This window comes from Pezoporus occidentalis, unplaced genomic scaffold (genome assembly GCF_034315485.1).
Source record: "Pezoporus occidentalis ecotype Australia unplaced genomic scaffold, CSIRO_AGI_Poc_V1 ctg12, whole genome shotgun sequence".
Taxonomy (NCBI): Eukaryota; Metazoa; Chordata; class Aves; order Psittaciformes; family Psittacidae; genus Pezoporus; species Pezoporus occidentalis.
The window spans coordinates 2,177,345-2,204,139 of NW_026912994.1; the positions used below are offsets into that span (position 1 = coordinate 2,177,345).

General features: G+C 37.6%; 2 protein-coding genes across 3 annotated transcripts in view; one reads left to right on the top strand and one right to left on the bottom strand.

The window, feature by feature from the left end:
* Nucleotides 1-26,795, top strand: part of ZRANB3 (zinc finger RANBP2-type containing 3) — a 494,211-nt gene that overhangs the window by 345,914 nt on the left and 121,502 nt on the right. The window lies entirely within an intron of this gene.
* Nucleotides 1-26,795, bottom strand: part of MGAT5 (alpha-1,6-mannosylglycoprotein 6-beta-N-acetylglucosaminyltransferase) — a 129,300-nt gene that overhangs the window by 65,265 nt on the left and 37,240 nt on the right. For both annotated transcript variants that reach the window (XM_062606009.1, XM_062606014.1), the window contains exons 2-3: nt 12,621-13,001; nt 9,084-9,251 (exon numbers count right to left, since the gene is read on the bottom strand). In XM_062606009.1, the coding sequence (XP_062461993.1) occupies nt 9,084-9,251; nt 12,621-12,858 (406 nt within the window). In that variant the 5' untranslated portion in view covers nt 12,859-13,001. The remainder of the gene's footprint in view (nt 1-9,083; nt 9,252-12,620; nt 13,002-26,795) is intronic.

A 26,795-nucleotide genomic window follows, 5' to 3' on the forward strand; every position in this document is an offset into this window, starting at 1 on the left:
TCCCCTTCTGGGTAATTCCCCTGAGTTTATATACTGAGCATGACGTGCTGTGGTACAGAATACCCCTTTGGCTAGTTTGGGTCATCTGTTCTGGCTGTGATCCTTCTCAGCTTCTTGTGCCCCTCCTCACTGGCAGAGCATGAGAAACTGAAAAGTCCTTGATTTAGAGTAAGTATTGCTTAGCAACAACTAAAACATTGGTGTGTTTTCAACGTTATTCCCAGACTAATGCCAAAAGACAGCCCTGTACCAGCTACTAGGAAGAAACGAGGATACATTACCATATGGAACATTTTAAATACTAAGTTAACTAAAGAAAAGCCTACTGCAGTCCTCTTAAGACAGGAAGACAGCTTTGGAAAGTCAAAATAATATGCACCATTTTAGCTTTTTTTTTAATCCAGTTTGTCTCTGCAAATACAGAACTATGGGGCAAACCATGGTTGCAGACTGTTAAAACTAATGAGGCTGTGTAACAAAGTTCATCAGAAAGATAGCCATGGAAGAAAATCAACCGATCATGAGGTTACCTGAGTTTTCCTCCTCACCTAAAAGGCTTCATTGTATCAGCCCCAAGTCTTTTAAGAAGGAGGACATGGAAATACCATGACAAAGGTCCTTCTCACCATAGTTAATGTTAAGAAGCCTGCTTGCAGCATAGCTAAAGCTGACTTGTCAGCCTGCCTCACTACACATTCAGAGCATGCCAGATACCTGACAGGCATCCAAGCCATCATGTCTTAAAAGACAAGCAAATACTGAAGTCTGCATCCTAATGAGTGACTTCAAAGATGTTAACACTAAAGTTGTTAAAAGAGAACTAAACAGCCAATACAGCAGAACAAGTTAATGCGTAAGGCGGAAAAGCTATAGGAACTTTGAACAGATACACCAAAAATATTCTCCCTTGCTGAGCAGCGCTGCATACAGCTGACACTTAACTGTTCTTAGTTCTCCAAGTACCAGCCACATATGAGGAGAGTGTGGAGGAGGATTTAAGGTGAGCCTTCACTTGCTCATTTTTATGGGATCAAAGAAACATAATTAAAATCTTCTGAAGTGCACTTTTCAAGGCAAAAGAGCATTTGTTAAACAACCAGTCTGGCATAGTTCTGGTGCAATTACACTATCTGAGGTGTTACATAGTTACACATAGCAAAAACTTAGCTTTTCACTGAACAAGCACAGTAGAAGGATGATAATGCCCTCAGGGCACCTTGGCCCTTTATTTAAAAAAAAAAAAATGTTTTGCAACATGCATATTTAGAATTAACACCATTATTCAAGCCTGAGGAATTGAAACAGTTTTAGTTTGCTTAGATCAAATTTTTTCCATACCTGCCAGAAGAACACAGAGAGAGCTCACAATTTGGAAAAAAACACCCCCTAACAAAGCCCAAAGCAAACCCAACCCACAATACATAAACTCCACACCCCTTGATTATATAAAAAAAAAAATATCCCCAAACCAACCCCAAACCAAAATCACATGAAGAAAGAAAACAAAGGACTGATTCTTTGATCATGTTTGTGCAAGCAGATTGCCCTATCTTATGGAATATGCTTAGTGAAACACTGCTGCTCAAAATCAAGGATTTCTTCCATAGACATCTTAGAAAAGCACAATTGTTAAAAACCAAGTTGCCTTAGCCAAGCTGATCTTGGGCATGTCACATGGAACCATGGATTCAGCTACATCAAAAGCAGCCATGCAGACAAGCTCTGCCTGAAAGTGCCATGGTTTCACATTTCCCCATTTAATCACGTCCAAACCAGCAACATTAAATTTACCCAGCATGTTATTTGTGGTGGTGGCTCAAAGCTTCCTGTCCTAAAGGCTGATGAAAAGTCTTAAGGCACCCAAGGTTTAGATTAATACCTTCTTGTGTGTACATGAATATATTACTTCCCACAAATGCAGAAAGCATGACTACCACACACCTTTAAAGTGCTTCCAATGCAAGTTGGATAAATAAAGACAGAACACAGGGGGGGGGGGAGAAAGAAAGGGAGGAAAGTGTGAAGGATGGAAGGAAGCAAGCAAACAAACAAAGGAAGGAAGACTTCATTGCTTCTGAAACCAATCAGATGAAGCCTTAAAAGCATCACGACTAACAATTTACTCTTTAATAAATGAAATGGAGGTTCTGGAAAAGCAATTGAAAATTGTCAGCATCAAAATCACCAGATTGCTCAAGATCTTTGAGGAGGGAAGAAGAAAAAGTATAGAATCGTAGAATAGTTAGGGTTGGAAAGGATCTTAAGATCTAGTTCCAACACCCCTGCTTTCCAGGAGAATCTGCTCCAAGATTTTGCCAGGCACAGAGGTGAGACTGACTGCTCTGTAGTTCCCTGTGTCATCCATTTTCCTGTTTCTCTTGGGTTCGCAGTAGCAGTCATTTTTCTCCTTCTTAGTAGCTGGTGCAGTGCTGTGTTTTTGACCTTCAGCCTGGGAGCAACGCTGATACACCGATGTTTTTAGTTGCTGCCAAGTGATGTTTACTCTGACCAAGGACTTTGTGAGTCTCATGCTCTGCCAGGGAGGAGGGGAAGCCGGGAGGAAGCAGAGACAGGACACCTGACCCAAACTAGCCAAAGGGGTATTCCATACCACAGCACATCATATCCAGTATATAAACTGGGGGAAGTTACCTGGATGGGCTAGATCACTGCTCAGGTAGGGCTGGGTATCGGTCGGCGGGTGGTGAGCTGTTATATCCTCTTCCCTTGTTATTTCCCTTACCATTATTACTATTGGTGGCAGCAGTAGTGGTTTGTGTTATACCTTAGTTACTGGACTGCTCTTATCTCAACCCGTGGGAGTTACATTCTTCTGATTCTCCTCCCCACCCCTCTGGGAGTGGGGGAAGAAAGGCAGGGGAGTGAGCAAGCAGCTGTGTGGTTCTGGGTTGCTGGCTGGGCTTAAACCACGACACTGTTCTTGAAAATGGGGGTTACATTTTTCTTTTTCCAGTCATCAGGAACTTCACCTGACTGCCATGACTTTTCAAATATGATGGACAGTGGCTTAGCAACTTCATTCGACAGCTCCTTCAGGACCCGTGGGTGGCTTTCAACAGGTCCCATGGACTTGTGCTCATTGAGGTTCTTAAAATGATCTCGAACTTGATCCTCTCCTACAGTGGGCCTAAGGTCTTCATTCTCACAATACTTGTGATTTTACACATGGATGGATCTTAAGAGGGGAAAAAAAAGCCCTAACACCTAACCTCCCACTCAGGCTACATAAGGTACTTCACAGCTTTGCTTTTTAACATAATCTCTGCAGCTTCGCCCACTAGCAGAATTTCTTTTGGGATTAGTATCAAAGATATTTGCAATGCTAAGAGCTCATGCTCTATTATACTTTCACTCCATCCAAAAGAGAATAGAAGCTTGTTTGGTCTTGGGCTTCCTTCAAAGGATTCTGCAAAACTAACTTCAGAGGAAGAAACCAGGTGCAGTATCGCACTGCCGACATCACGCCTAAACACACTAACAATATGAAAACAGCACAGTCTATGTGTACATTAATCATGCTAGTTGTCTGAGAGTCTGAAAAGGGAGATTTCTTGTCTCTAAATGGTAACTCAAAAATCAATCATATAAAAATTTGAGTTCACCTACTTCACAGACAGCTGAATTACAGTCCTTGTTAAATCCTCAATATTTCCTCCTAAAACTGTTATCACCTTCTTATTATGAGCAAGCATAATCCACATGGATTTTCTTCAGATCCTTTTATCTGCCAAAAACTCTACACATCACCACAAAGCAGTATTTTCCATTTCAGATTTCATCACTGTCACCTCAGTCCTATACCATGCTTGTCAGTCAGAGATGGAACAATTTAAAAACAACAAACCAAAAAACCCAAAAGAAATAAAAAAAAACATCAAAACCCGTACCACCGCTTTTATCCATCTCTTGCCAAATGAGGCACATAACCAATGAAGACACCTTTGTAAAGTGATGAGTAACTTTATTTCCAAACAGCCCCTAAATTTTATGCGCTGAGTCATGTTCTTAATTGTTTGAGTGTCTGCCTGAAGTACAAATATAAATCACGTTTTACTTACACTATGTAATATACCAGCATTATCTCAGGTTTTGGTATGGTAGTGAAGAGGATACTCTACAGAGAAAGTCAGGCACTCTGTACCTCTCACAAAAATTGCTTGTTCAGGCTACTGCAGTCAAAATCACAGGCTAAAAATTTTTCAAAACTGTTTTTAGGAAGCTACAAACACTTCTATTAGGCTATTACAAGAAATAAATAGCCACGATGGCTACTGTTTGGCCAGAGATTATGCAGCTTCTGGCTGTATTAATACCCCTAAAGCAAAGATAGGTATTTTTTCCAAACTGCTAAACATTTTGATCATTTCCTATGTCAGTGCCTCCTTTTCCCTTTGTAGTCAGGCTCTTTCAGAGGAGGTATTGCTTGTTGCTTTGTGAAGTGATTTATAATGGATTATCTCAGCATAATACTCCAAGTTATGATACTTCCCGGTCCAATGCTTATCTGGACTTTGTGGCTCCCACTGCCTAACACTTCACACAGTCAAGACTACATTCTGTTTTGTTGAACACATTTTTGCTTTTGTTGAATATGTTTGGTTGTTCGGTGTTGTGGGTTTTTTTTGTTTGCTTGTTTGTTTTATTGATACTGTTTGGTTGTTTTTTTGTTTGTTTTATTGTTGTGTTTTTTTTTTTGTTTTTTAATATATTTGATAGCCAGGTACTTGCTTAATGATTTTGCTTTTCCTGAAGAAACTGTCCTACATCATCTTTCTGTTACTAATGCCACCTACAGAAGTTCACAGAATCATGGAAGGGACCTTCAAGATCATGCGGTTCCAACCTCAGTGCCATGGGCCAGGGCACCTTCTGCTAGACCTGGTTATATATGCCTTTCAGTAAAAAGGGAAAAATCCATCAATATTAACATGCCAAACCAGCAACAAAACCCTGGAAGGCATTGGAAGGCTGCTCTAAGGTCTCGCCAGAACTTTCTCTTCTCCAAGGTGAACAAGCCCGACTCTCTCAGCCTGTCACTTTTGCTGATCAAAATTTTAGAAGGCATCTGGTAGCTCTTGTGATATCCTGACTAGAAACAGTAGCTATGGTTGTTTGAAAAGGAGCTATTAATATCATCATTATTAGGTCTCTTCTCATCCATACAGTTCAGAGGAAACTTTTCATTTGCTTTTACAGTTGTAAGTCTGCAAAGGCTGTGTATTCCTTTATTAACACTATCATCGAGTTACAGGCATCTGCCCACAAGCAGATCTACTCCTTAGGGGAACATGAACTACTCAAATTTATTTGCCCAGGCAGCTGCAGTGACCACTCTCAAAATCTGACTAGCTACATCCCAAAAAATAATATAAAGAATATAAAAAAGTACACAGAAGTTTTTTTTTTTCTTCTTTTGAAAGACGGCTGATAGATTCCATGTTGCAATACCAAGAGACTGTGGAAACTGAAGGTGGGTTTAGCTCAAGTGTAGTGCATTAGAAGTAACTTTGCAAGTTTATTAACTGTAAGAAAGAACTTCCCTGGACCAACAGACATTTTGCCATCAAGATGGCAAAGAGTGGGCAAAAAATTAAATACTAAGAAGTGTCAGCATTTTAAACAAATTGATTTTGCAACCACTCTGCAATTGACAAACGTGTCTCAAGTCTTTCACTGTTACCTGGATTACTTCCACAGTCACATTCAAACTGGTATCTGAGCTAAGCTAAAACCAGTGCATATCTGAAGAAAATATCCATACATTCTAATACTAAAAATACTCAATTTTTATACTATTTATTGTAGTTTTCTATACAGAAAAGGACATGAATGGATTTTTTCCTGAAAATCTGTATCTGCTCCAATTGCCAGTATCCTTAATGTCACAGAAGAGAATTTTGCAATCCATAAATATGACTCATAGTCACATACCAGTTTTGTTTATTGAAGTCAGATAAAACCAGAACCTGGACTGATTTCAGTAACTTTACCCTGAACTAAATCAGAATTCTATGATTATCACGATCCTCTACATGTAGCGTATGAATACTGTTCTTAGGACTACTTTCTGAATACAGCAATGTACCTACTAAAAGAAAATTCAAATTGCAGAGAGGCTTTGTGTGGAGCACTGTTGAATAATCATTATCACCCTGTTCTTTCTAGTTTGCAGATAAAAGAGTACTATTTTTTTCCCATGAAAGCATTACTAATACTTAAAATACACAATAAAGTAAAGCTAATATCACATTTGGATTGACAAGTCTAGCCTGCCATGGTAGTCAGTTTTAAATTACAAGAAAAATATAATGCTTTGCTCTTGAGTTTGTCCAGTCATAAACAGCAGTGAGGACAGATATTTACAGTATAATCACCTTCCTGTCACTCTAATATGTCTTATTTTATGACTTTTATCTAGTCAGGTAGTAAATAACACACAGTAAACTACACAAGGTCAGTGAGGACAAAATGCAGATTTCAGGATGAGTAGGGGCTCCACTATTTACTACCACTGTTTATGAGCAGTTTCAATAGATGCTAAAGTGCAGCTTAAGCCTGCATGAAGCTTCATTTATTTCAGAAAGGCTTTCCATAGATAAAGGGGCATGGTTATATAGACCATAGAATCAGGTTTCTGTGTACTGTGACTGCTCAATCAAAAAATAATAAATCCAGCTCCACTGGAAGCAGGTCTCTTCTAAGACTGTGTGCTAATGACACTGCTCTGTTGCACTGATCAATGAGGCTATAGAATGCTTAATTTAATTCAGAGTTTTAAGCAGCAACTCCAAGTTAAAAAAGATTTGAGAAAAAAGAAACTCAAGAAGTCTTTACAAAAAAATACTAAAAATATTAAACTTACTGTTGTTAGGATGCTCCATAAATACTAGAGTTGTCCAGACAGAAAGACTGAAATTACTAACAACATCTAACATGAATCTGTCTAAAGTAAGCATTAAAATTTTACAGGTGATGGAGAGGAACAATAAGATGAACATGTTTGCTCTCTGGGATCATTTCATAGTGTAATGGCTGAATATAAAGAAAACCATGAAAACAACATGTGTATTTGTATACATACATGTTTCAGGTCCAGTAAAATGACCAACTGTTGCGTAACAAAATGCCGCCTTCTACTACAATTTTCAGATTACCTCAATTGCTCTAGCACAACAAGAAAGATGCTGTTGAAATATTACAGGCAAAACCAACACTGCAGCTGGTACTGTAACCACAATGTTTACTCACCTAGCTTATTTTCTGAACAATTCCTTCCTAACAGAGGAGATATTCATATTATGATATTACTGGAATCATATGGCTTCCAGAGTTTGCTCTCAGGAAACTGCTATGAAGACAGAAATAGAAATAAGCTTTTCTTTTCCGTTTGTCTGCCTCTGATCAGATGAATTTACACCAAATGCCTCAAATAGATGAATAGTTGGCACTTTAATACAAGGATTAGCTTCAAGCTCCATTTTACTATACCCAAAAAGACAGTGTCCAGTCTACAGAATAACAGTAAAAAAACCTCAAGAAATTGTTTCCTAACATTTTCTGTTGTTGCTGCTTAATACAGTCACTTCAGATATTTTAAATTAGTGTATCAAGAGTCAAAAGTAAAAAAGCTGAAGCTCTAATAACACCAACAGTGTTCTTTGCCACTATGCAAGCCCCAGGAAGCAAAAAGCTATGTAAATACTGCAAACTGAAAACTCCTACCAAGCTCCTTAAACATTGCTCATGAGTACTAAAACTGTGAGTCTAGAAAACTCCAAGAATAACAAAATTCAATTCACCCTAAGAACTGATGAGAAGTCTTTCCAAATCAGATAAGAACAATGACCTTTTCCCTATAAATGTATAAGCAACAGCACGCGTTTCCTTCTTCCAATTATCTTCAAATCTATTGAAATCACAGCATCAAGTCTCTCTTTTTGTCCAGCTACAGAAAGAAAATACACAGGGATGTTTTTTCATTTTATACGAAAAAACCCACAAAACCCAGACTGGGCAGAGACAGGATTGAGAGAAGCCCTGAGGAGAAGGACTTGGTGGTGCTGACTCAATGTGACCCAGCAATCTGCACTTGCAGCCCAGAAAGCTAACCATATGCTGGGTTGCATCCAAAGGAGCATGACCAGCAGGTTAAAGGGAGGTGTTTCTCCCCCTCTACTCCACTCTTTTGAGACCCTGACTGCAGTACCGCGTTCAGCTCTGGGGCCCCCCGAGAGACGTGGACCTGCACAAGTGAGTCCAGAAGACTTCCTATGTGTCAGGACACCCTGTATATATCTAGACTGGTGGCAGGGCAAAATGCAGGGCAATAGACCAGGCATCATAAACAACAAGATTCATCCAGTGTACCAACCACATTCACAGCTGGGAACACTAAAGGAACTGAGATATGCAGGTGAAGAGGCAAGCAAATGCATTTGACCACTACAGGATGACACAAATGTTTTGAGAAGTTGTAAGGGTAGCAAACAGTCCATTCACTGAAGAAAAAAATTAATGACTTCAAATGACATTTTAAAACATATATTTACTTAAGCTGAAGGCACCAGGTAGGTCATTCTCTCTGTATCAAATTGAAAGAGCTATTAAGCAGAGTAGGGAAATACATTTAAAATCATAATCACTAACAAACATACTAAATGTTTTCTTTCAGCTAATAACCAATAAATTGCATACAGTGGAAATGCAGTTCATATCAATCTGAGCAATCAGGCTTAGAGAGAAAATGCTTGCCCAGTTTCTTCATTCTAAAGTGCAACCTTTTAAAGTATGAAAGTGACTATGAACAAGGTAGACTATACCCCTTCGGCAGAGAATTTTATTTTCTTCAATGTATTCAAGTTACCATAGAACAAAGTCTTCCTCTGTGCTTGTAAACAACCACTGGACTTTCGATTGCCATTGACATAGGCTAGATTTTGACTTTGAATTTTGTTTACTAAGGCATTCCAAATATCTAACACTGAAAAATCATGCTACGGTGAAGAGAGAAATATATACAGATTAAAAAGTCCATAAATATTTTAAACAATTGCCGTACCCACCTGCTACATTAAGCTTTTCAGCTGCTCCCAAGCTAGGAGCAGAAGTGGTAGTATTGTTGGTAGAATTTGCTCCTGTTCCATTAAGCACAAGGTTTTCCACCTTGGACTCTAGCTTCCCAATGCGCTGCAAGATATTATCCAACAAGACAGCAAGTGTCTTCTTCAAATCTACAAATGAAAATGAAAAGTTAACTTGCTTAATAATGCGATGCACACTGTCCGACAGAATCAAAGATAGATACAAGAATGAGACTGGAATATATAAAGACACTTCATCAGTGCAACCCTTTGTCATTAGCAGTTCTATACACTAACATTCCCTACTTTGTTCAGTCTTGGGTACAAATTTCCCTAGATGTATTTTATAAAGCACACTGCAACTCATATATATATCCTATATTCAAGGTGAAGTGTGAGCTTTCATGGATGTGCACATGGGAACAGAAAAAGTGCATGCTTTGTAATAGCTCAAGTAATAAGAAGCTGCTTAAATAATAATGAGTCTGAATCTAAATCCATGTTCAAGCACTATTAGAGGAACAGTCTGTGCTCAGTCACTTGGAAACAAAAATCCCCTTTCCAAGAGGGACAGCTTTGCGTCAGTACAAAAACCTTCACCTGCATCTCCTCCACCACAGCCAGGATCTGCACTCACCAAAAAAACCCCAAAAAATCCAAAACCAGAAGAAAAAAAGATAAGAATAAATGTGAAGTTCAACCTTTCTGATAGACATACAAAACACCACAAATCACGTGTTTCTTTTCTTCAGTCTGTTGGCGATTGCCTTTACCTATCTGTTTGGTCTGACACAGCCTTTCCTTCACATGGAACGCAACAAACAGTAACAGAAGTTTGCCTATCAAATGGCATCCCAGAAAAAATTCTCTAATAATTTTTCTTTCCCTTTTCTTTTGTTTGGATTTCTTGCAGTGACCCAGACAGTTGGGCAAACTCAGAGAACTGTGGGCAACAGGGAAAAAAATGGACCACTATCAGACTAAACTGTGTAATTATAGTGGCAACAAGCCAAAGAAGATGAAATATAATATTTTTCTTTGCTTATTTACCATTGTCTCAAGATTAAAGAATTCAGTGCAATTAATTTACATTATTTTCCCATTTAATTACATATAATAATTACAGGTGCATATGCTTAATATATTTTCTGCTTTCCACAATTTCAGAATCAAATAACTTTCTGATCTGTAATAGAAAATCTCTCCATACATCTGAAGATTCCTCTGCCCCTAACACCAGCTGCATTTTTGCCACACCTACTTAGTACTATCTCTTTTTATTCTTTATGACTAATCCAATTCTTGTGCAAATGAGATAGTAAATAAGAAAATGCTATTACTTTTCGAAAGCGTATGTTTCTTTTTTCCAGATAAAAGGAGAGCTATGTTTACTCCATGGAGCTATAAACTGTTTTTTTTTTTCTTTATAGCTGCATGTTTTCCTCTGATCTTTAAAGATCAGAAGATGGACTCTTAAGCACTAATAATGATTCGGACTACTTTAAAAGGGTCCAGAGGTCTCTTAATGGTATTGTGTACAGAAGAAAAGGTATGAGAGACTGCTCACCAGAACAAACAAGAAAAACAGCTCCAAGAAAAAACAAACACCACAAAACCAAACAATTGAAGCCTCATTTGAGAAGGGGAGGGCAGAAGCACAGACTCATAATAATTTTTGTAAAACAACTGTTTACTGCTACAAAAATATAATACTCTGTGCATATTTGGACTACAACTTTCAAAAGTAAAGTGATAGATCCAACAGCCCGACAGGTGAATAAAGTAAAAGTGACAAAGTGAACAAGCTGTGCAATCACAATTAAGGAATAACTGAAAATCTTCTGGGTGGGTAAAAGCCGCCAAATCAAGCAAACTTAAAACTTATTGTTGAGCATGGAAATCATGACTATGCTCACTAACATCAACCAGAGGGTAAAAATAAAAGCAATAACGAGGCTAAGTAGCAACGGTATTAATTTTCATAGACTACTGAACCAACTTTACAAATTATCATTAATATTAGTCATTAATGTGTTTAGTCATGAATAGTTAACCTGATCTTTTGCTATCAACAACTCATTTGATGCCAAACAGGACAAATTTACTTGCTTATTAAGTAATTATCTTGCTCAGTTTCATAAAGCATTATTTAATATGACGTTAATCACTCACCATAGCATCGTTGCCTCTAACATTATAACTAAATACATTACCAATATTTTGCATCTTTCCATATTCCTCATTTGAAAACACCTGTCCAAATTTATCCTTAAACTTAAAATTCCTCTTAGCCGTGGAAGTTGAAATTTCTACAGAAAACTTAGGTTTACTTTCACAGAAGAGTTACATAGTTATTTCACCTATTTTCAAATGTTCTCTAACTTCTCCTAGGAACTTGACCACTGTTGGCAATTCAACTTACTCCTCACTGGGATTTGAAACGGAAAGAATAACACAGGCAACAAGCTGCAGAGGGAGCTTAGTTTAACTATATCCTCTACCCTTAGACCTAGCTAGGACACATATTAATGTAGTTACCCTTCAATTTCTGGAGACAACCTGTTTTTTTTGTTTTTCGTTTTGTTTATTTTCTTTAATTCCCCTACCACCAAGTACCCTTACAAGATATATGGCAGATAGGGTTTTGTTTTAAGGCTACACACACAATTCTCTAGGGACCTCTACTTGTTTGGAGGTCTTCAGTCTAAAGACTGATCTAGTATTGACTGATTCTAGTATTAACTGATCTAATATTGACTGATACAGTAAAGGCTATTTAATTTGTATTGCTCTGTAAGATTACAATACTAATTCAAGAAATCAGAAGTAACAGAATAATGACAGCTTTGCTTAAGCAATAAAGCAATATAATTGTTAGCTATGCTTAAGATGATAACCTCAGGCTTTAAGGCAAGCAGCTTCACACACTCAAAAAATCTTCTTTTAGGGGAAAAGAGTAAGCATTACGACTTCATGTCAAACAAGGCACTGAAACTCCAGAGAGTTCTCTACCCTGAGGTAAAAATAATATATTGATCTTAATTTAAGATTATGCCAGATAATTAAACTTAAAAGTTAAGTAAACTGACAAACTTACTGAACAAAGAAGTGAAAGGGGAAAGAAGAAGAAATAAACATAGATCCTTACCAGTAAGGCAAGTTCTTCTTCCACAAGGAATTTCTCAGATCACTGATACACAAACTGAAAAGCTTCCCATGTTTTGCAAAAACAGCAAAAATGGTTTATTTTAGAGCAAGTTCTAACAAATAACCTGAGGCATACTAGATACAGCTACTAGAGAGATGTAATAAAAATTAGCAGACAACTTCATTTCCAAGTGACTGGAACTGTAAAATTTTTCCAATTTCATATTTACAAGTGAAGGCTCTTTTCTCCATCTGTGCAGAAAATCCACAGTGTAAAGTACTGTCAATTGAGCAGCATTCTGAAGCAAAATGTTTGGACAATTTAGAAGAAACTTTAATAAGATCACCATGTAATCCAGAGCACACACTTACCGTATGCTGTCACTGTCCCAACATAAGGCCCATCAACCACATTTTTATTTTCTTCAGCTAATGCTTTGATATATCTTTTGCTAAGATCCAAAATTTGCTCACGCAGGACTGAACTGCTTTCATGTTGTGTTTGCTGCTGAATAGTAAAATGCAGAAGCATCATTCCCCAAATGAAACCAAAAGTCACCAGAAAAAAGCCAAGTTTCTGAGAGGACAGCTTCCATGGAGAGAATGCCATGATTCCCAACAGCTTCACACAGTTACGATGAAAGTTCCTAAAGCATGAAGCCAAACAGCAAGTCCATGGTCATGGTATCACAGAGCGGAACTCAGTCTTATTCCAACTCCTTAGTCAAAGTATATCCATATTTCAGTTCCATCCTGTTGTAAAAGGAAAGAAAAGAAACACTGTTACCACAACATATTAGAAGGTTTTACCAGCTGTGGTAGGACTTCACCTTCACTAATACAGAACAGGAGTAGAAAATATGCTTTTTTTTTTAAATTTTTAATTTGTCTGTATCAACATTGTACTGTACTAGCCAGAGCACAAAGAAGCCGAGAAAAGCACCGGAAAGAATGAAGAGGGAGTGATGAGTCTGAGCAGGTGCAGAACACCTCTAAGTATACGGATAAAATTCAATGCTTGAAGTGGTTTCTAAGCTGAATTTCAAGGTAAGGCTGCTTTTACATATTTTTTTTTATGTGCATACACAAAACTTTGTGATATTGCCAGTGCGATAACTTAAGACAATTCTCAGCATAATTTAGCTCTCAGAAAAAAGTAATTTTAGCTGGCAGTGACACTGCTCGGAGTTCCTGGCAAGAGCTACAGCATATGGCTAGATAGGTGATCAGGAAACCAGACTCCCCCAGGGGTAAAGAAGAAAAAAAGAAACCTACATTATTTAAGCCAATACACTCTTCTGGCTTACACTGCAAGCAGTCAGAAGGCTGAAATAATCTCCTCTTGCTCCTGTGTGGCCTCTGCCATGGACAGTACTCCTTATTCATAAAACATAGTCCAAAGAGTTTGCCCTTTACAATCAAATTCAAAACACATACATCTAAATGCCACAAGTCTTTTGTACACAAAAATAATGTTCTCAGAACTTTTGACACACTAGGGAAAAAAGAAAAGGTATAATGGCTTTCAAGACACTGTAGGACCACCTTTTTATGGTAAACTCAAAAATAAAACCTGGCATGAAGAATCTAAAGGCAAGAAAAGCTCTGTGATGAGGGCTGCAGGCAGGGTCCTTAGCATAAAGCCCAACAAGAAGAAAGGTAATTAAAAGGTAATTAAGTGTAACCTATCATGTTAAACACATGATTTGGTAAAATGTTATCCTTTTAGCTTCATAATGCTTCCAGACAGGATTAGAGAACATAATGCTCCCTTCCATTCTGCTCTGGTACAGATAATGCAGATGTTACTCTTTTTTTTTAATAGGATAATTACACAGACGCCTGCTAGCAGTGCTCTCTGTTTGTTAAAATTGCCTTTGGATTTTCTGCTTTCGCTTGAACCAGCAGTTCTGCAGAGTGACAGAAATACCTTTGGACCGCTTATCTTCCAAAATGTCTTGTGAGTTTAGCATTATTGACTATTATCGACTGCAGAAGCAAACGTGCACTACACAGTACACTAACATCAGACAAGGCAGTAACTGTACCATGCATGTACATTGCTAACAGGACAATTTGCAGCCATTGTCTGCTTAAGGAGGAATGGTGCAGAAAAATGAATTGCAAGTACAGTGAAAAAGATTACAAAGCCCTCAAGCTGACCTTTTCCACACTTAAAATGCCTCAATAAAGAAAATGATTAGTATCAATAGAGAAAATGAAGTACTCTGTTTAATGTTGCTCTCCATAAAAGTTAATTTTCTAAGAAATGGCAGAGGGAAGTTTTACTTCTCTGAATTTATGTAACTATAGCCTTGGGACACTCCTGGACTGACTAAAAAGTAGAGTATTGTTATTTCATTAAAACCTGAATGTTTTACTATTCTTTGCAATATCTGGTCTGATAAAATACAGAAAAAAAATCATAGTTTAAAACAATGTCACAAAAAGAAATTGGAAATTTTCTGTATAGAATCCTTCAATGGCTTAATTTCAAGTAAGAATTGACAGTGTCCTCTACAGCAATAGGATTTGCAGTAATAACAGTCAGTATTTCTTCCCCAGTTATCAGTTGTTTGTGAAGTGGGAAACACTGAATAAAAAAGTCAACCTATCACCACTGTGTTTGAACAGGCAAGTATAAATAATTTTTTTTGACTAGTTGTCTAGGAAGAAAACCGACAGAACAGAATAAACATTACAAACAGTAATAGAAAAATGCAAGTATTTCACAATTTTCTTTTTCAATTTCTAGAACAGAAACAAAGAAGATTACAAAACCAGTGTATGTTTAACATATGAAAACGATCTACTTAAATACAACTGTTGACTTTGCCATTCTGTTTATCAACAGAAGAAAAAAAAAGCCTTCAATCCCCTCAAAAACTGTAGCAAGGTAGACAGCGAATATTAAAGTTTTGCCATTAGAAAGGATTAAAATTCATTGACAGGTGGAAGAATGGCCCCCATTATTTCAAGTACTAAAAGCAATAAAACCGCAAACCAGCCCCGTTTTTACTGCCACTTAAGCAATTCCAGTGGCTAGCAACTTGATGAATGCCCAACAATATATACTTAACTGATTATCTTTACAGCACTGCTGGTGTCCATGGAGGATTGTAAAGTGTGCAAGAGAAGAATCTTTGTGCTTTCCACCACCTCTGTGGCTTGGACCCACACCCATACTGACTTCGGTATATGTTTAATCCTAAATTTGCAGATGTCATGGACTGCAATACAACTATTGCCAGTTAATGATTACCACATATCTATAATGACTCATTATGCGGTATCTAAGTGGACAATGGTCAGAAGATATCAAGGAGTTATGTGGAATGCATTATGACAGCAACACAGAAATACCTCTGTTTTTCTGTTTTAACAGGGAATTAATAACTGCAATGAGCAACAGTTGAAAAAATAAACATACTTTTTTTCTACTGCAATCAATCACAGACTTTCATCATGCTTACTAACTAGTTATCATAGAATCATAGAATAATTAGGGTTGGAAAGGACCTTAAGATCATCTAGTTCCAACCCCCCTGCCATGGGCAGGGACACCTTACGCTAGTTATATTGATAGTATATGTCAGTTATGACTACCAAGTAAGCCATTCCTGAATGTAAAGTAGTAGAACATTATCCTTATTCTCCCCCTTCCCTTAAAAATGTTTGCAAAGGAGCTGATCCTGTTAACTATTGAGGCCTTTTCCTGGCCTAGTCTTCAAAATACACAATAGGAGTCATATCTGAAGAGGATATGGAAACATGTATTTGCACATGCCTCTAAGGAATGACAGGCTTTTTTGTTCCATTGGAGCTTGGGGGTTTTTCTAACCTCTGGAAAGAGGCTGTCTCACTCTAAGACAACTCCTGAAATAATTCCAGCACTCCTCTGTGAACTCGGTATGCCATACTTGTGAGGTTGTTCATAAAACCGTTAAGAAGATAATTCCTCCTGATTTACTGAGAGTAGCTAATGTACCAAAACTAAATGCCAAGTGTGAAAAACAGGGTGAAAGTGAAAAGATATACAGGGCAAGAAAAACTTTAATACAGAACAGCTTTGTTATATTCTTCCTTAAATTTAACTCCAACAAAAATCTCCCCACAGTTAAACCAATACACTGGTGTTTTGTTGTGATTTGTTACGCTTCAAACAGACAAGTTACACCCTTTGTGAAAAATGGCACGATTTAAAACAGAACTACCTCTACCCTTAACAAAAATGATTAGCACATTTTTTTGGAAAAGGCTAACTTTGTACCCATTTAAACAAATGTAAGAATTCTGAATTCCTAAAAGAACTAAGACTATTAAACAGCTTCATTAAAACCACATTTTCCCCTGTTCTGTATTTAATAAAATCCTGTTCAACAGCTGGTCAATTCATTGGTTACAGAGGATAACATTACCAGGTCTGTGCCATCAAACAAAAAACCCCGCATGCTATTTAGAATCATATCAGGAAAGGACTCCAATGCTGAAGTGATCTGTACTTCAGCGAGGCAAATCACAGTTCTCGGCATTTTAAGACTTTATAATCTTTCCCTTTTTATTTATTTTTTTTTTAACTGCTTAAAAGAGAGTACAATCTTCATGTGAACAGATTTTGGTGACACATAATCCATGTATTTGTCTTCACAATTAAAAAGGAGAATTAATCATCTTCAAGATATTAAACAATGTTTCTTTGTACATAGGACATATAAAAAGCCTGATGCTCTCTGTCTAATCTGTACCTATGTAAGAAGTAGTACTTATTCAGGGTAACCTTGGAACAGCACTATCCTCAGGATAGTCAGGATTCAACTGTTCATCAGTTTAATGCAGTGCTGTTCATCACTACCCTCCACAGTTATTACAACCTTAACTTTCTGTAGCCAAAGCAGAAGCTGTTCCACCCATAAAAGTAACTGAAGATTAAGTAGTATTTAATTATTTACTTGTTATGAACTCAAACATTAGTAAACTTACAGAGCATGACTAGTAAACGATGTATATGCAGTTTTGTACCAAGCAGCTCAGCAAAAATAGTATTGCCACTGCTATGAACAGGCCTCAAGCCCTATGCTGTGTTCCTATTGCAAATGTACCCAAATTCTGGCCTCTTATGCTTGTGAAATTATTAGGAGAACTTGTTGTGTGAATTAGAACTAGAGCTGGGTACCAGGTGCCTCTTGTTACGGCATAGAGCTTAGATATGAGATAACAACACAGGCCTTGAAAATACGGGCACAGGTTGAAACTAGAGGCCCCAGAACCATAAGCAACCCAGTGAGGGTCAATTCTTAGTCACTGCTGAAGTGCAACCTTGAGATTTGGAAAAACCCTGCTTTTCTTTCAATAGCAGCAAATGCTGAAAAGGAGGAATAAAACTGCTAAGCAAGAAGAAAAGGCACCTGTGACAGCCTGGAACATCAAGGACCATAGCTATCTGCGCTAAATACATGGCACCAGCTCTATGGTACCGTGTGCTCACAATTAATTGATAGTGACATTGTTACAGACTAATTACTTTGAATATGCAGTGGTAATGATTAGGAAGATCTAGCCATTAGCAATGTATACTGCTAATGAGTACCAATTTAGTGAGGTTTTGTTATAAAATTTAAAGCTGGGTTAAACAACTGTTGTAGCAGCCTCCCAGACCTTCAGTCACAGGAATCTCTCATTCTCTTCTTACATATATATCCATACACAAATGACACAAATTCAGTTGCAGCACTGTACCACCATGCTTGATGCTGCGTAATTACTGTACCACAATCAGCCTCTTAAAAAACCCCACACTAGGATCCTAATGCAAATACTGATCTATTTCCTAGATTTTTCTCTGAAGAGAGCACACTGTACTTCTGTTTGCAACTGTTTGCAGAACAACTTGCTACAGACCAGCCGAGGACATCTAGACATAAATTTCTTCTGTTCTTATGAAGCGTGTGTTAACCTAAAAACTAATGATAATTCAAGTCCCAGTCTGCCAACACACCGGGTTTACAGCCAGAAAACACAGTGGTGAGTAAAAACACCTGCCATATCCTAGCACTTCTCTGCTAAGGGATGCCAGGAGTCATGCTTCGTGCAGAAGCTGATGTAATGCATCTCAAAAGGGATAGGCAATCCTCTAAAACCTCCTTACTAGGAGCAATGAGTCCAAACTGGGACTGCTAGGTTTTAACAGTTTAAACAAGACATGCTTCAACATACACAAAAGCGGGGATTCCAGGCTGATGTTCACTGTCCCCTCCTGCCTAAACAGATGTGCGCTATATCCCAGCTGAATGCAAGTTAATGTATTTCCGGGTACTGCTGTTCCTCATTCCTGCAGGAGTATCTCAGCAGATGTCCCACACCAGCTGGCCAATCTGTGTTCTGAAATACTGCAATCCATATTGAACCCACCCTGCCCCTTTTTTATTTAATGCAAGATCTTGGCTTTCTTTAGCCTTTATGGAGCCTGAATATACCTTTCCTTCTTCCAAAATACAGCATTAACAATGGGATAAGATGCAGCTTACTACTTAAATACAGTCAAAAGAAATCAAAGAACAGTCCTATGTTGTGTCGGTACAATGTAAGAAAGGATAAACTAGATCAAAGAAGAAAAAAGATGCTCGATTCCTGCAAGTATACTCGCATTTCAAAATGATGTGTGCTCACACAGGCAGTCTCCATTCCCAGCACCTCAGGAAGAAGAGGTAGATGAAAAATCACAGAACTGTCCCAAACTTGTGTTTATGCATGCTTTTGCTAACTGTATGCTTTATAATTTAAGTTCCTTAGCATATAAAATAAATGCATAAAACCACTTCCTTAGCTTCATGGAAAGTCTTAAGTCTTGCTTTTTCTCTGCTGCTAAATTTTATTTTCAGCAATGCTTCTGCCAACCCATTCTTTTCTCCCAGCTGACAGATGTCACTATGTCTTCTCTCTCATCACTCATCTACAGTTAAAATGGCACTGCATACTGTGCCTGAAGTGCAATCCCATGAAGTGAGAAAAGCAGAACAACACTGGGTCACAACAGTAGAAGCAGGACAGATGGACTGAGGGAGAACAAGAATATAAATATTCTGGGTTTGGGTTTTTTTTTAGGCTGAAGGGAAGATGACATGTTTGCTTCTGTGAGTGTACATGTAGTAAAAACTGGCAGGAGGGGGTGGGATGAAAGTTGAAGGAGAAAAAAGCAGCCTTGATAAGATGCCATGAAACAAAGTAAATTTTCAGCTTCAGCAAGCACCTTGCCTTCACTTTCAAAAAGAAACTCTTCACCTAGACACAGTTTGGGTGGCAACCCCACCTTAATTTCCGCACGTGGGTCTGTGGTTTCAGGGAATACTCCAACACGTTCCCAGTTTTCTACCTAGCACATAATTTTCTATAGTTTAGTCCTACAGAAATTAAACCATCACATGTTCTTCCTATCATGTTGTTTGCTTACTCTGGTATTTCAGGGAAGAAAGAGTGAAAAAGGGATGAAGGTTTACACAGAAGACAAAGGAAAAACGATTATAGGAAAAGTCCTTATGGATTGATATCCTTATAGTTCAGATACTGTTAATCAATTAAAACCACTCCAGGCAATACATGTAGTACCATAATCACAAACTAATCTGATCTTCTTTTAATGAAGTGCTTGGAGATAAAAACACCCACCCTCCACCCCCCAAACCCAAAAAAACAAGACAAAATCCAACAAATTTTAGGAATAGGACATCCCTGAACCTCAGAAAAGCAGAAATATTCCTGACCTTGAACAAATAAAATAAATCCACATTTTAACAGTCATTTATTGGTGTCCTGGGTTCAGCAGTAGCAGTTGTTTTTCTCCTTCTTAGTAGCTGGTGCAGTGCTGCGTTTTTGACTTTCAGCCTGGGAACAACACTGATAAGACCAATGTTTTTAGTTGCTGCCAAGTGATGCTTACTCCAACCAAGGACTTTTCAGTCTCATGCTCTGCCAGGGAGGAGGAGCACGGGAAGCCAGGAGGAAGCAGAGACAGGACACCTGACCCAAACTAGCCAACAGGGTATTCCACACCACAGCATGTCACACTCAGTATATAAACTGGAGGGAGTTACACAGAAGGCCCAGATCACTGCTTGGGTTGGGCTGGGTATCAGTCAGTGAGTGGTGGGCAATTGTATTGTGCATCACTTGTGTTTACTGCTTTTTTCTCCTTTTCCCTTTTTATTTTTATATACTCTCCCCTTGTTATTTCCCTTATTATTATTGGTGATAGCAGTAGTGGTTTTGTGTTATACCTTAGTTACTGGACTGTTCTCATCTCAACCCATGGGATTTACACCCTCAATTCTCCTCCCCAGCTCCCCAGGAGCAGGGGGGGGGAAGGAAGAGGGGCATAGCAAGCGGCTGTGTGGTTTTGAGTTACCAGCTGGGTTTAAACATGCCAACAGCCAAGGTATAGGGTACATTAATGACATCTGTCTTGCTACTGCATTTAAACAAGATGCCCAAAGTAGCATTTTCCCACTAAAAAAGAACATTTTGGGATGTCAGTATGCTGATCAAGGTTTAGATTGTTTTGTTGTTGTTTTTTTTTTTTTTCTTGGTTTGTTTTGGTTTGGGTTTTTATTAAATTTTATTTTATTTTACAAGAAAGTCTCTTACAGAGGCTGAGAGGAACAGTCATCATCTACAACATCCCTAAAACCAGTGAAAAAAGTATGCATGAGTCATGTTGTCATGCCTTCAAGAGTCTCATGTAACTGAACAAACCAACCTTAAGTTACTTCCATTAATTTTAATGTGTTTTAAAAATAGGTCTCATGGCCAATAAATTTTATCATATTTCCACGGTGGATACAAGTACATACCTTCTTCACTTCCCTTCTTCCCAACTACCCTCAGTTAAAGGCTACATGACATCCTCTTATATCATTCTTGCGTTTACATTTGGCATTTATGCTCTGAAAGGCATAAATATGGCACCTACTGAGAAGCATGGTCTCATACTTTTCAGATCACCTGGAAGTTCTCTAAAAAGTTATGAACAAAATGTCCTTGGTTCTTACAGAGCAGTCCCATGTGTGCAATTTGGTTTCTGATAATTCTCTCCCATCTCTTTAGGACACAGCCTAACTGGTATCGGGAGCTACAAGCATCGGTACGAACTTCTTCAGAAAACTTTATTTTCAATGAATAATAAAATTCAGCTTACAAACAAAGCAACCAAATTACTTAGCACTCCAAGAAAAAGTAAGTTTATTATTTAGAAATTGGATCCATTAGCTCATTTGCATCAAGCAGATACTCCAGGATCCAGTCTCACACATTGATATTAGCTACAGATCAGCCTGTTACATCACATCTTGCAGTCTCTCCAAAAGAAAAAACAAGTAACTCTCAAGAGCAGCTCTGTCCAACTCACAAAGGAAAGTCAAAAAGTTCTTTGTATTCAGCAAGAAAGCCCTCATCAATGTGGATGCCCAACTATCATCCCTTGTCAGTTTGGTGGTCAACACACTAAACAGTTCTCAGCAATTATGTTGGACCCCAGACAGACAACTAAAAATAAAGTACAAGATTTAAGGAAAGATCCAAACATATTAATGCTTAAAATACCCGCAACATCTTACTGAAAAAGTTTTCAAAATTAGAAGACAAAAATATAAATACATCTGTGTAAGAAAATTAACTTTCTTGAATTTCTTATAATTTGCTGGGGACAGTGGATAATCAAAAATAAATTCTCATTACATTGAGTTTAAATAAATTGTTGCTACAGGATTCCAAGTCCAAACTTTCTATAATGGACAAATGCCAACAGAAAAATACAGAGGAGTCAAAATAAAATACAGAAAAAGTAGAAATAAATACATATAAAAATAGTGCAATAATGCATGCTATTACAAAAGCATATATCAGATCGTAGGGAAGGAAAAAGCCAAACCAAAACAACAAAACTGAACATTGAATAAGTCTTCAGAAATATTTATTTCTTGTTGCTTTAGAATGTCTTGAACCTGGGTCAAAGTATAACAGTTCTTCCAAAGGATTTGCTCTTGGCAAGCTTTTTGAACACAGTCCAGCTTATGTGGCTGGACAAATGGCTGAAAATACAAGCTGCATCTCCAAAGCACAAAATTTAATGGAATTAAAATTCCAACAGTCACCTGTTTGGAACCAATAGTGCTGCTGATTATCCTATTGCTCTGGTTTCTGCATTTCATCTAACTGAAAAGGCTGAAATTGCAATTTACTTCATATCTAATATCAAAGTTAGTAGAGCAGCAAAATATTCTAACCTATTTCCTGCATCACCTGTATATATCCTGTTGATTGACACTGGTATTTATCAACAGCTGATACCACCAAAGATTAGAAGAGCACTTCCATTGAAATGAAAGCTGTTAATGTTTGTTATTTCGCTTTGTAAGTAGCAACAATTTGTCACAAAGAACTCAGCTTCACATAGCATGAAAAAAGTCTGTCTATCCCATCCTGACTGATGAGTGATTATAAGGTTACTGTGTCAACAACAGCATTAAAGCTACACAGCTCACTTTGTTGTTAAACTGTAATAATAGCTTACCACAAACATAGCATTCCCACTGTCAAAATGTTAAAGGGACATGCATACAGTTCTGTACATAGAATCATAGAATGGATAGGGCTGGAACGGACCTTAAGATCATCCAAGTTCCAAGCCCTCTGCCATACGCAGGGATGCCTCACCCTATACCATGTTGCCCAAGGCTCTGTCTAACCTGGCCTTGAACACTGCCAGGGATGAAGCATTTACCACTTCTTTGGGCAACCTGTTCCATTGTCCAATGGAGCCCAGTCAGAAACCTACAGTCACACAAGTCAGAACTTTAAAGCACTAGTAGGGATTGAAAGTAATTTTTTTTTTTCCTCTGAAAGCATAGGACCAGCTATCTTAATGGAAGGGAGTCACTGAGCAACTCTTGGAGGGAGCGTTAGACAAAAGTTTTGACACCTACAGTTCTGATCCAGCTACCCATAAGCAAATAGGAGTAATAAGAGTCTTCATATAAAACCTCTCTGCACATGATTCACAAAATGTTGCCATGAATTTTAAAGCTTTTCCATAAACTATGACACATATTGAAAGCTTGGCCACTACCACTACAGTATTTACAAAGGAGAGCCAGTACCAGGACAAACATGACTACATTTGTTATAAGCTGTCACCTATGACATTATAACCACTATGCCGCTGAAAGGCCATCAGCTTTCTAATTATCTGCAACATCTAAAAAACTATAGAAGCTTTCTTTGCAAACATATGAACTGTACTTTATCATAGAGCACAACTTATAAACTATTTTGAGTAGGTGAAAAACAGCCTCTACTCTTTTGCCATTCCTAAACAGCTGTAGAACAACTTGTACTCACATACTCTGAGGAATAGTTCTGTTTCAGCTGCAGCCATTACAAAGCTAAAGGGAGGAGAGGGGGGAAGGCAAGTGAATCAGTAATAGCACTTTGTAGTTTCTCTCTAGAGTACTGCTAGGCAGGATGGACACACAGAAAACCCACACACAATTCAAAAAGCAATATGAAAAAGTCCTAGCAAGCAACAAAGGCTTCTGACTTGATGTGCTGCCTAACATCATACTAAAGGATGCAGAAACCTGGAAGTTCCCTTCACTGCTTATATCCCATCATTAACAACAGCATTTCTTTTTTTAGCCTCTCTAAAGTTTTCAGGTCCTCTAGACACCTATAATCTACTACAGGAGAAAGCTATTTCATCTTCTGGTTCTGGTCCACAGTGCAAAATGGTCTGGATAATGAACTTTCTTTAATGCCTCAGTGCTTTTTATAAATTAGCTGAACTACTGGGAAGGCCTCCTTTCCAAAGCACGTTCTGTTGAGGCTATTGTCAATACTCTCATTCAAGGTTTGTTAGCCAAAGTAGCTTCACATTCAGTGCTGAAAGCAAACCTTCATTCCTGCTGTAGTGCAGTTCCAAAGTAAATGCAAATGTTAACATTTTAGCAAATTTAATTATTTACAATATCAAATGCTTGAGTGGTCATGGATTTCCTCTTCCTTCTCAAAGGTTCTAGTTAGAACTTACACAAAGTTATCCTTAAATAAACCAGGAAACGAAGCCTGAAGTCTGTCTTTAACAGACATAAAATCACACCTTAGTACTTGAAATCTCTATTGATGTTAGCAAGTACCACAGCAAAACCGAAGCGTTATCTGCAAAACAAAATTACAGGTTTTCAGGACCTGACATTCATATATCAGCATTCCAGCTCAGCAGTGCTGCAGATTGTATCTAGCCTGATCCTAAGGACTAAATACCAACAGTTAGAGGACATTAATTGCATTCCTGTAATATTTTCATTAGAGGAAATCACTTTGTGATCTCCAAGAGTACTCCAGCATATTCAGTATATTCAATTCACTTAAAAAGCATGTCTCATTCAAACTTATGTTTGAAAACGTGCTCAACTACTCTGAACTACCAAACCTACTCATAGCATAGATACTCATCACTGAAATTGCCATGGAAATAAACTCTCATCAATAACCTGCAGTTATTCTGTCAAGTAACTTAACACGATTTGTACTGTTAATGGCCACAAAGGTATATAGAAAAAAATGTATCCCCCTCTCTTTACACATATTTTGGTTATAGACTGATGATTACAGATTTACAAAGACAGAACACATTTGGAAATCAGAGTTCAGCTTATGCTACTACATCAAAAAGGGGGCTTTGAGCCAGATACTAATTTACAGAAAGCTAGCAGAAATTTCACTATTGGTTTGACTGAAATGCCAGTGGAACTGGAATTTATGAGGGTCAAAACTGGATGATTGAAAGAGCCTCATTTCATTGGGAAATTAGACTGGAAAAAAAAAAAAAACAACAAACAAAAAACCAAAACCAAAAAAATCCAAACCAAAAAACCCAGTATTCAAACATTTTGGGTGTAACAGATTACAAATAAATAATATTGATAGGAAAACAAACCTCAGGTCTTACTTGAGAATTCTTCTTCATAATTAAAAATGTTATCAGCATTTCATTGACACAGTAATTGACACAGTTGCAGAATAGTAGGTATGAGAAGGAAGTTGTAGGGAAAAATCTGAGGGCTTGTGTGGAAATCTCTATAGGAATGACTAAAGTATTAAGCTGCTTAAGAAACTGAAAGGTGAGGCAGCAAGAAGAATAACAAATGTCTTGAGTCCAGAGATGAGGTAAGAAAATATTTCAATGACAGCTTAAGAGAGAGCAAACAAAACAAATGTTAAGCAGATTAAAAGGTACCAGGAAGAGCAGCCTGATAGAAAGGGCTAAACAAACTGAATGGTTGAATATATTAGGTCATGAAACACCAAGGAAAAAGAACATTAAAAAAACTACTAAATCAACATTAGGAGTGCTATGCCAACAGACACAAAGGAGATTACAAATGCAACTGCTAATGCGTAACTACTAAGTTTCCACATACCAATAAGACTGTAATTATTGATAAAGGAAACTGTTATCGCTATTTTCCTGATACACTTAAGCTGTCAGAGCTTTCACCTTGAGCAAGGAATAGGTAGTTTTTCATTTAAGAGAAAGCCATAGTCAGTGATTAGAACTTCCTATTTCAAGACCCTCCTTAAGAAAAGTATCAAGATAACGAGGAACTCCTTCAGAATTACTATTTCTTAACATTATTGTTAATTTTTATCAATGTATCAACTTCAGAAAAAAATTAAATTCTCATAAGGCCAGATATTTATGCAATTTATCTTCCAAACACCTGCAGTGATTTACACTCTAAGGATCGGTCCTTAGTGTGCATATGTGTAGTGGAATGGATCTGATTTACATACACAAGTGTAATCCTTTCTACAGCTCTCAGTAGTCAGCAGGGACAAAACACAGCATTACCTTTGCATAAGACATTATGGGTCTATGTTAAGGTTGCTACACAGCCAGTAAAAGGATGCTGCAGACAATAATAGGAAATAAAACTACAGCACTCAAAGAACATATTCAAGATTTACATTCAAGATTTACATACGAGATTATGAAAATATTTGGTATAAATTACATATTAAGCATTTACAGCTCAGGAACTCCAAGGTCTAGGGTCACATTAATTAATCAAATGGTGAACATTACCTCCTTCAATGTGGTCAGTGACAATTCAAAGTTCATTAAAACTTAATGTTTGTCAAAACTGCAAGTAATACTTTGTTATGTTCCAAACCAGCCACCTTCTTCAACCTGTTTTACCCATAAAGTCACACAGGCGGAGATACTTGGAAGCACTGTGTGCCCACATATCTAACTACAGGTGACAGTAGAGACAGAACTAACCATCCTTTATAGACTTTGTCAAATTCCATTAGTGTCTTCATTTTTATTTTGAGAATAAATTCCCCTCAATGGTCTGACAATGCATAATTAATGATGTTTATTGATACTGAGTTTAAGCCACTAGTCAGGTGTTTTTCTATTAAGTATTGCACAAGAGTGTCAAGAAGGGTGTTGGGTTTTTTTTCTTTTTTTTTTAATGTTTTCAATTGTTAAAT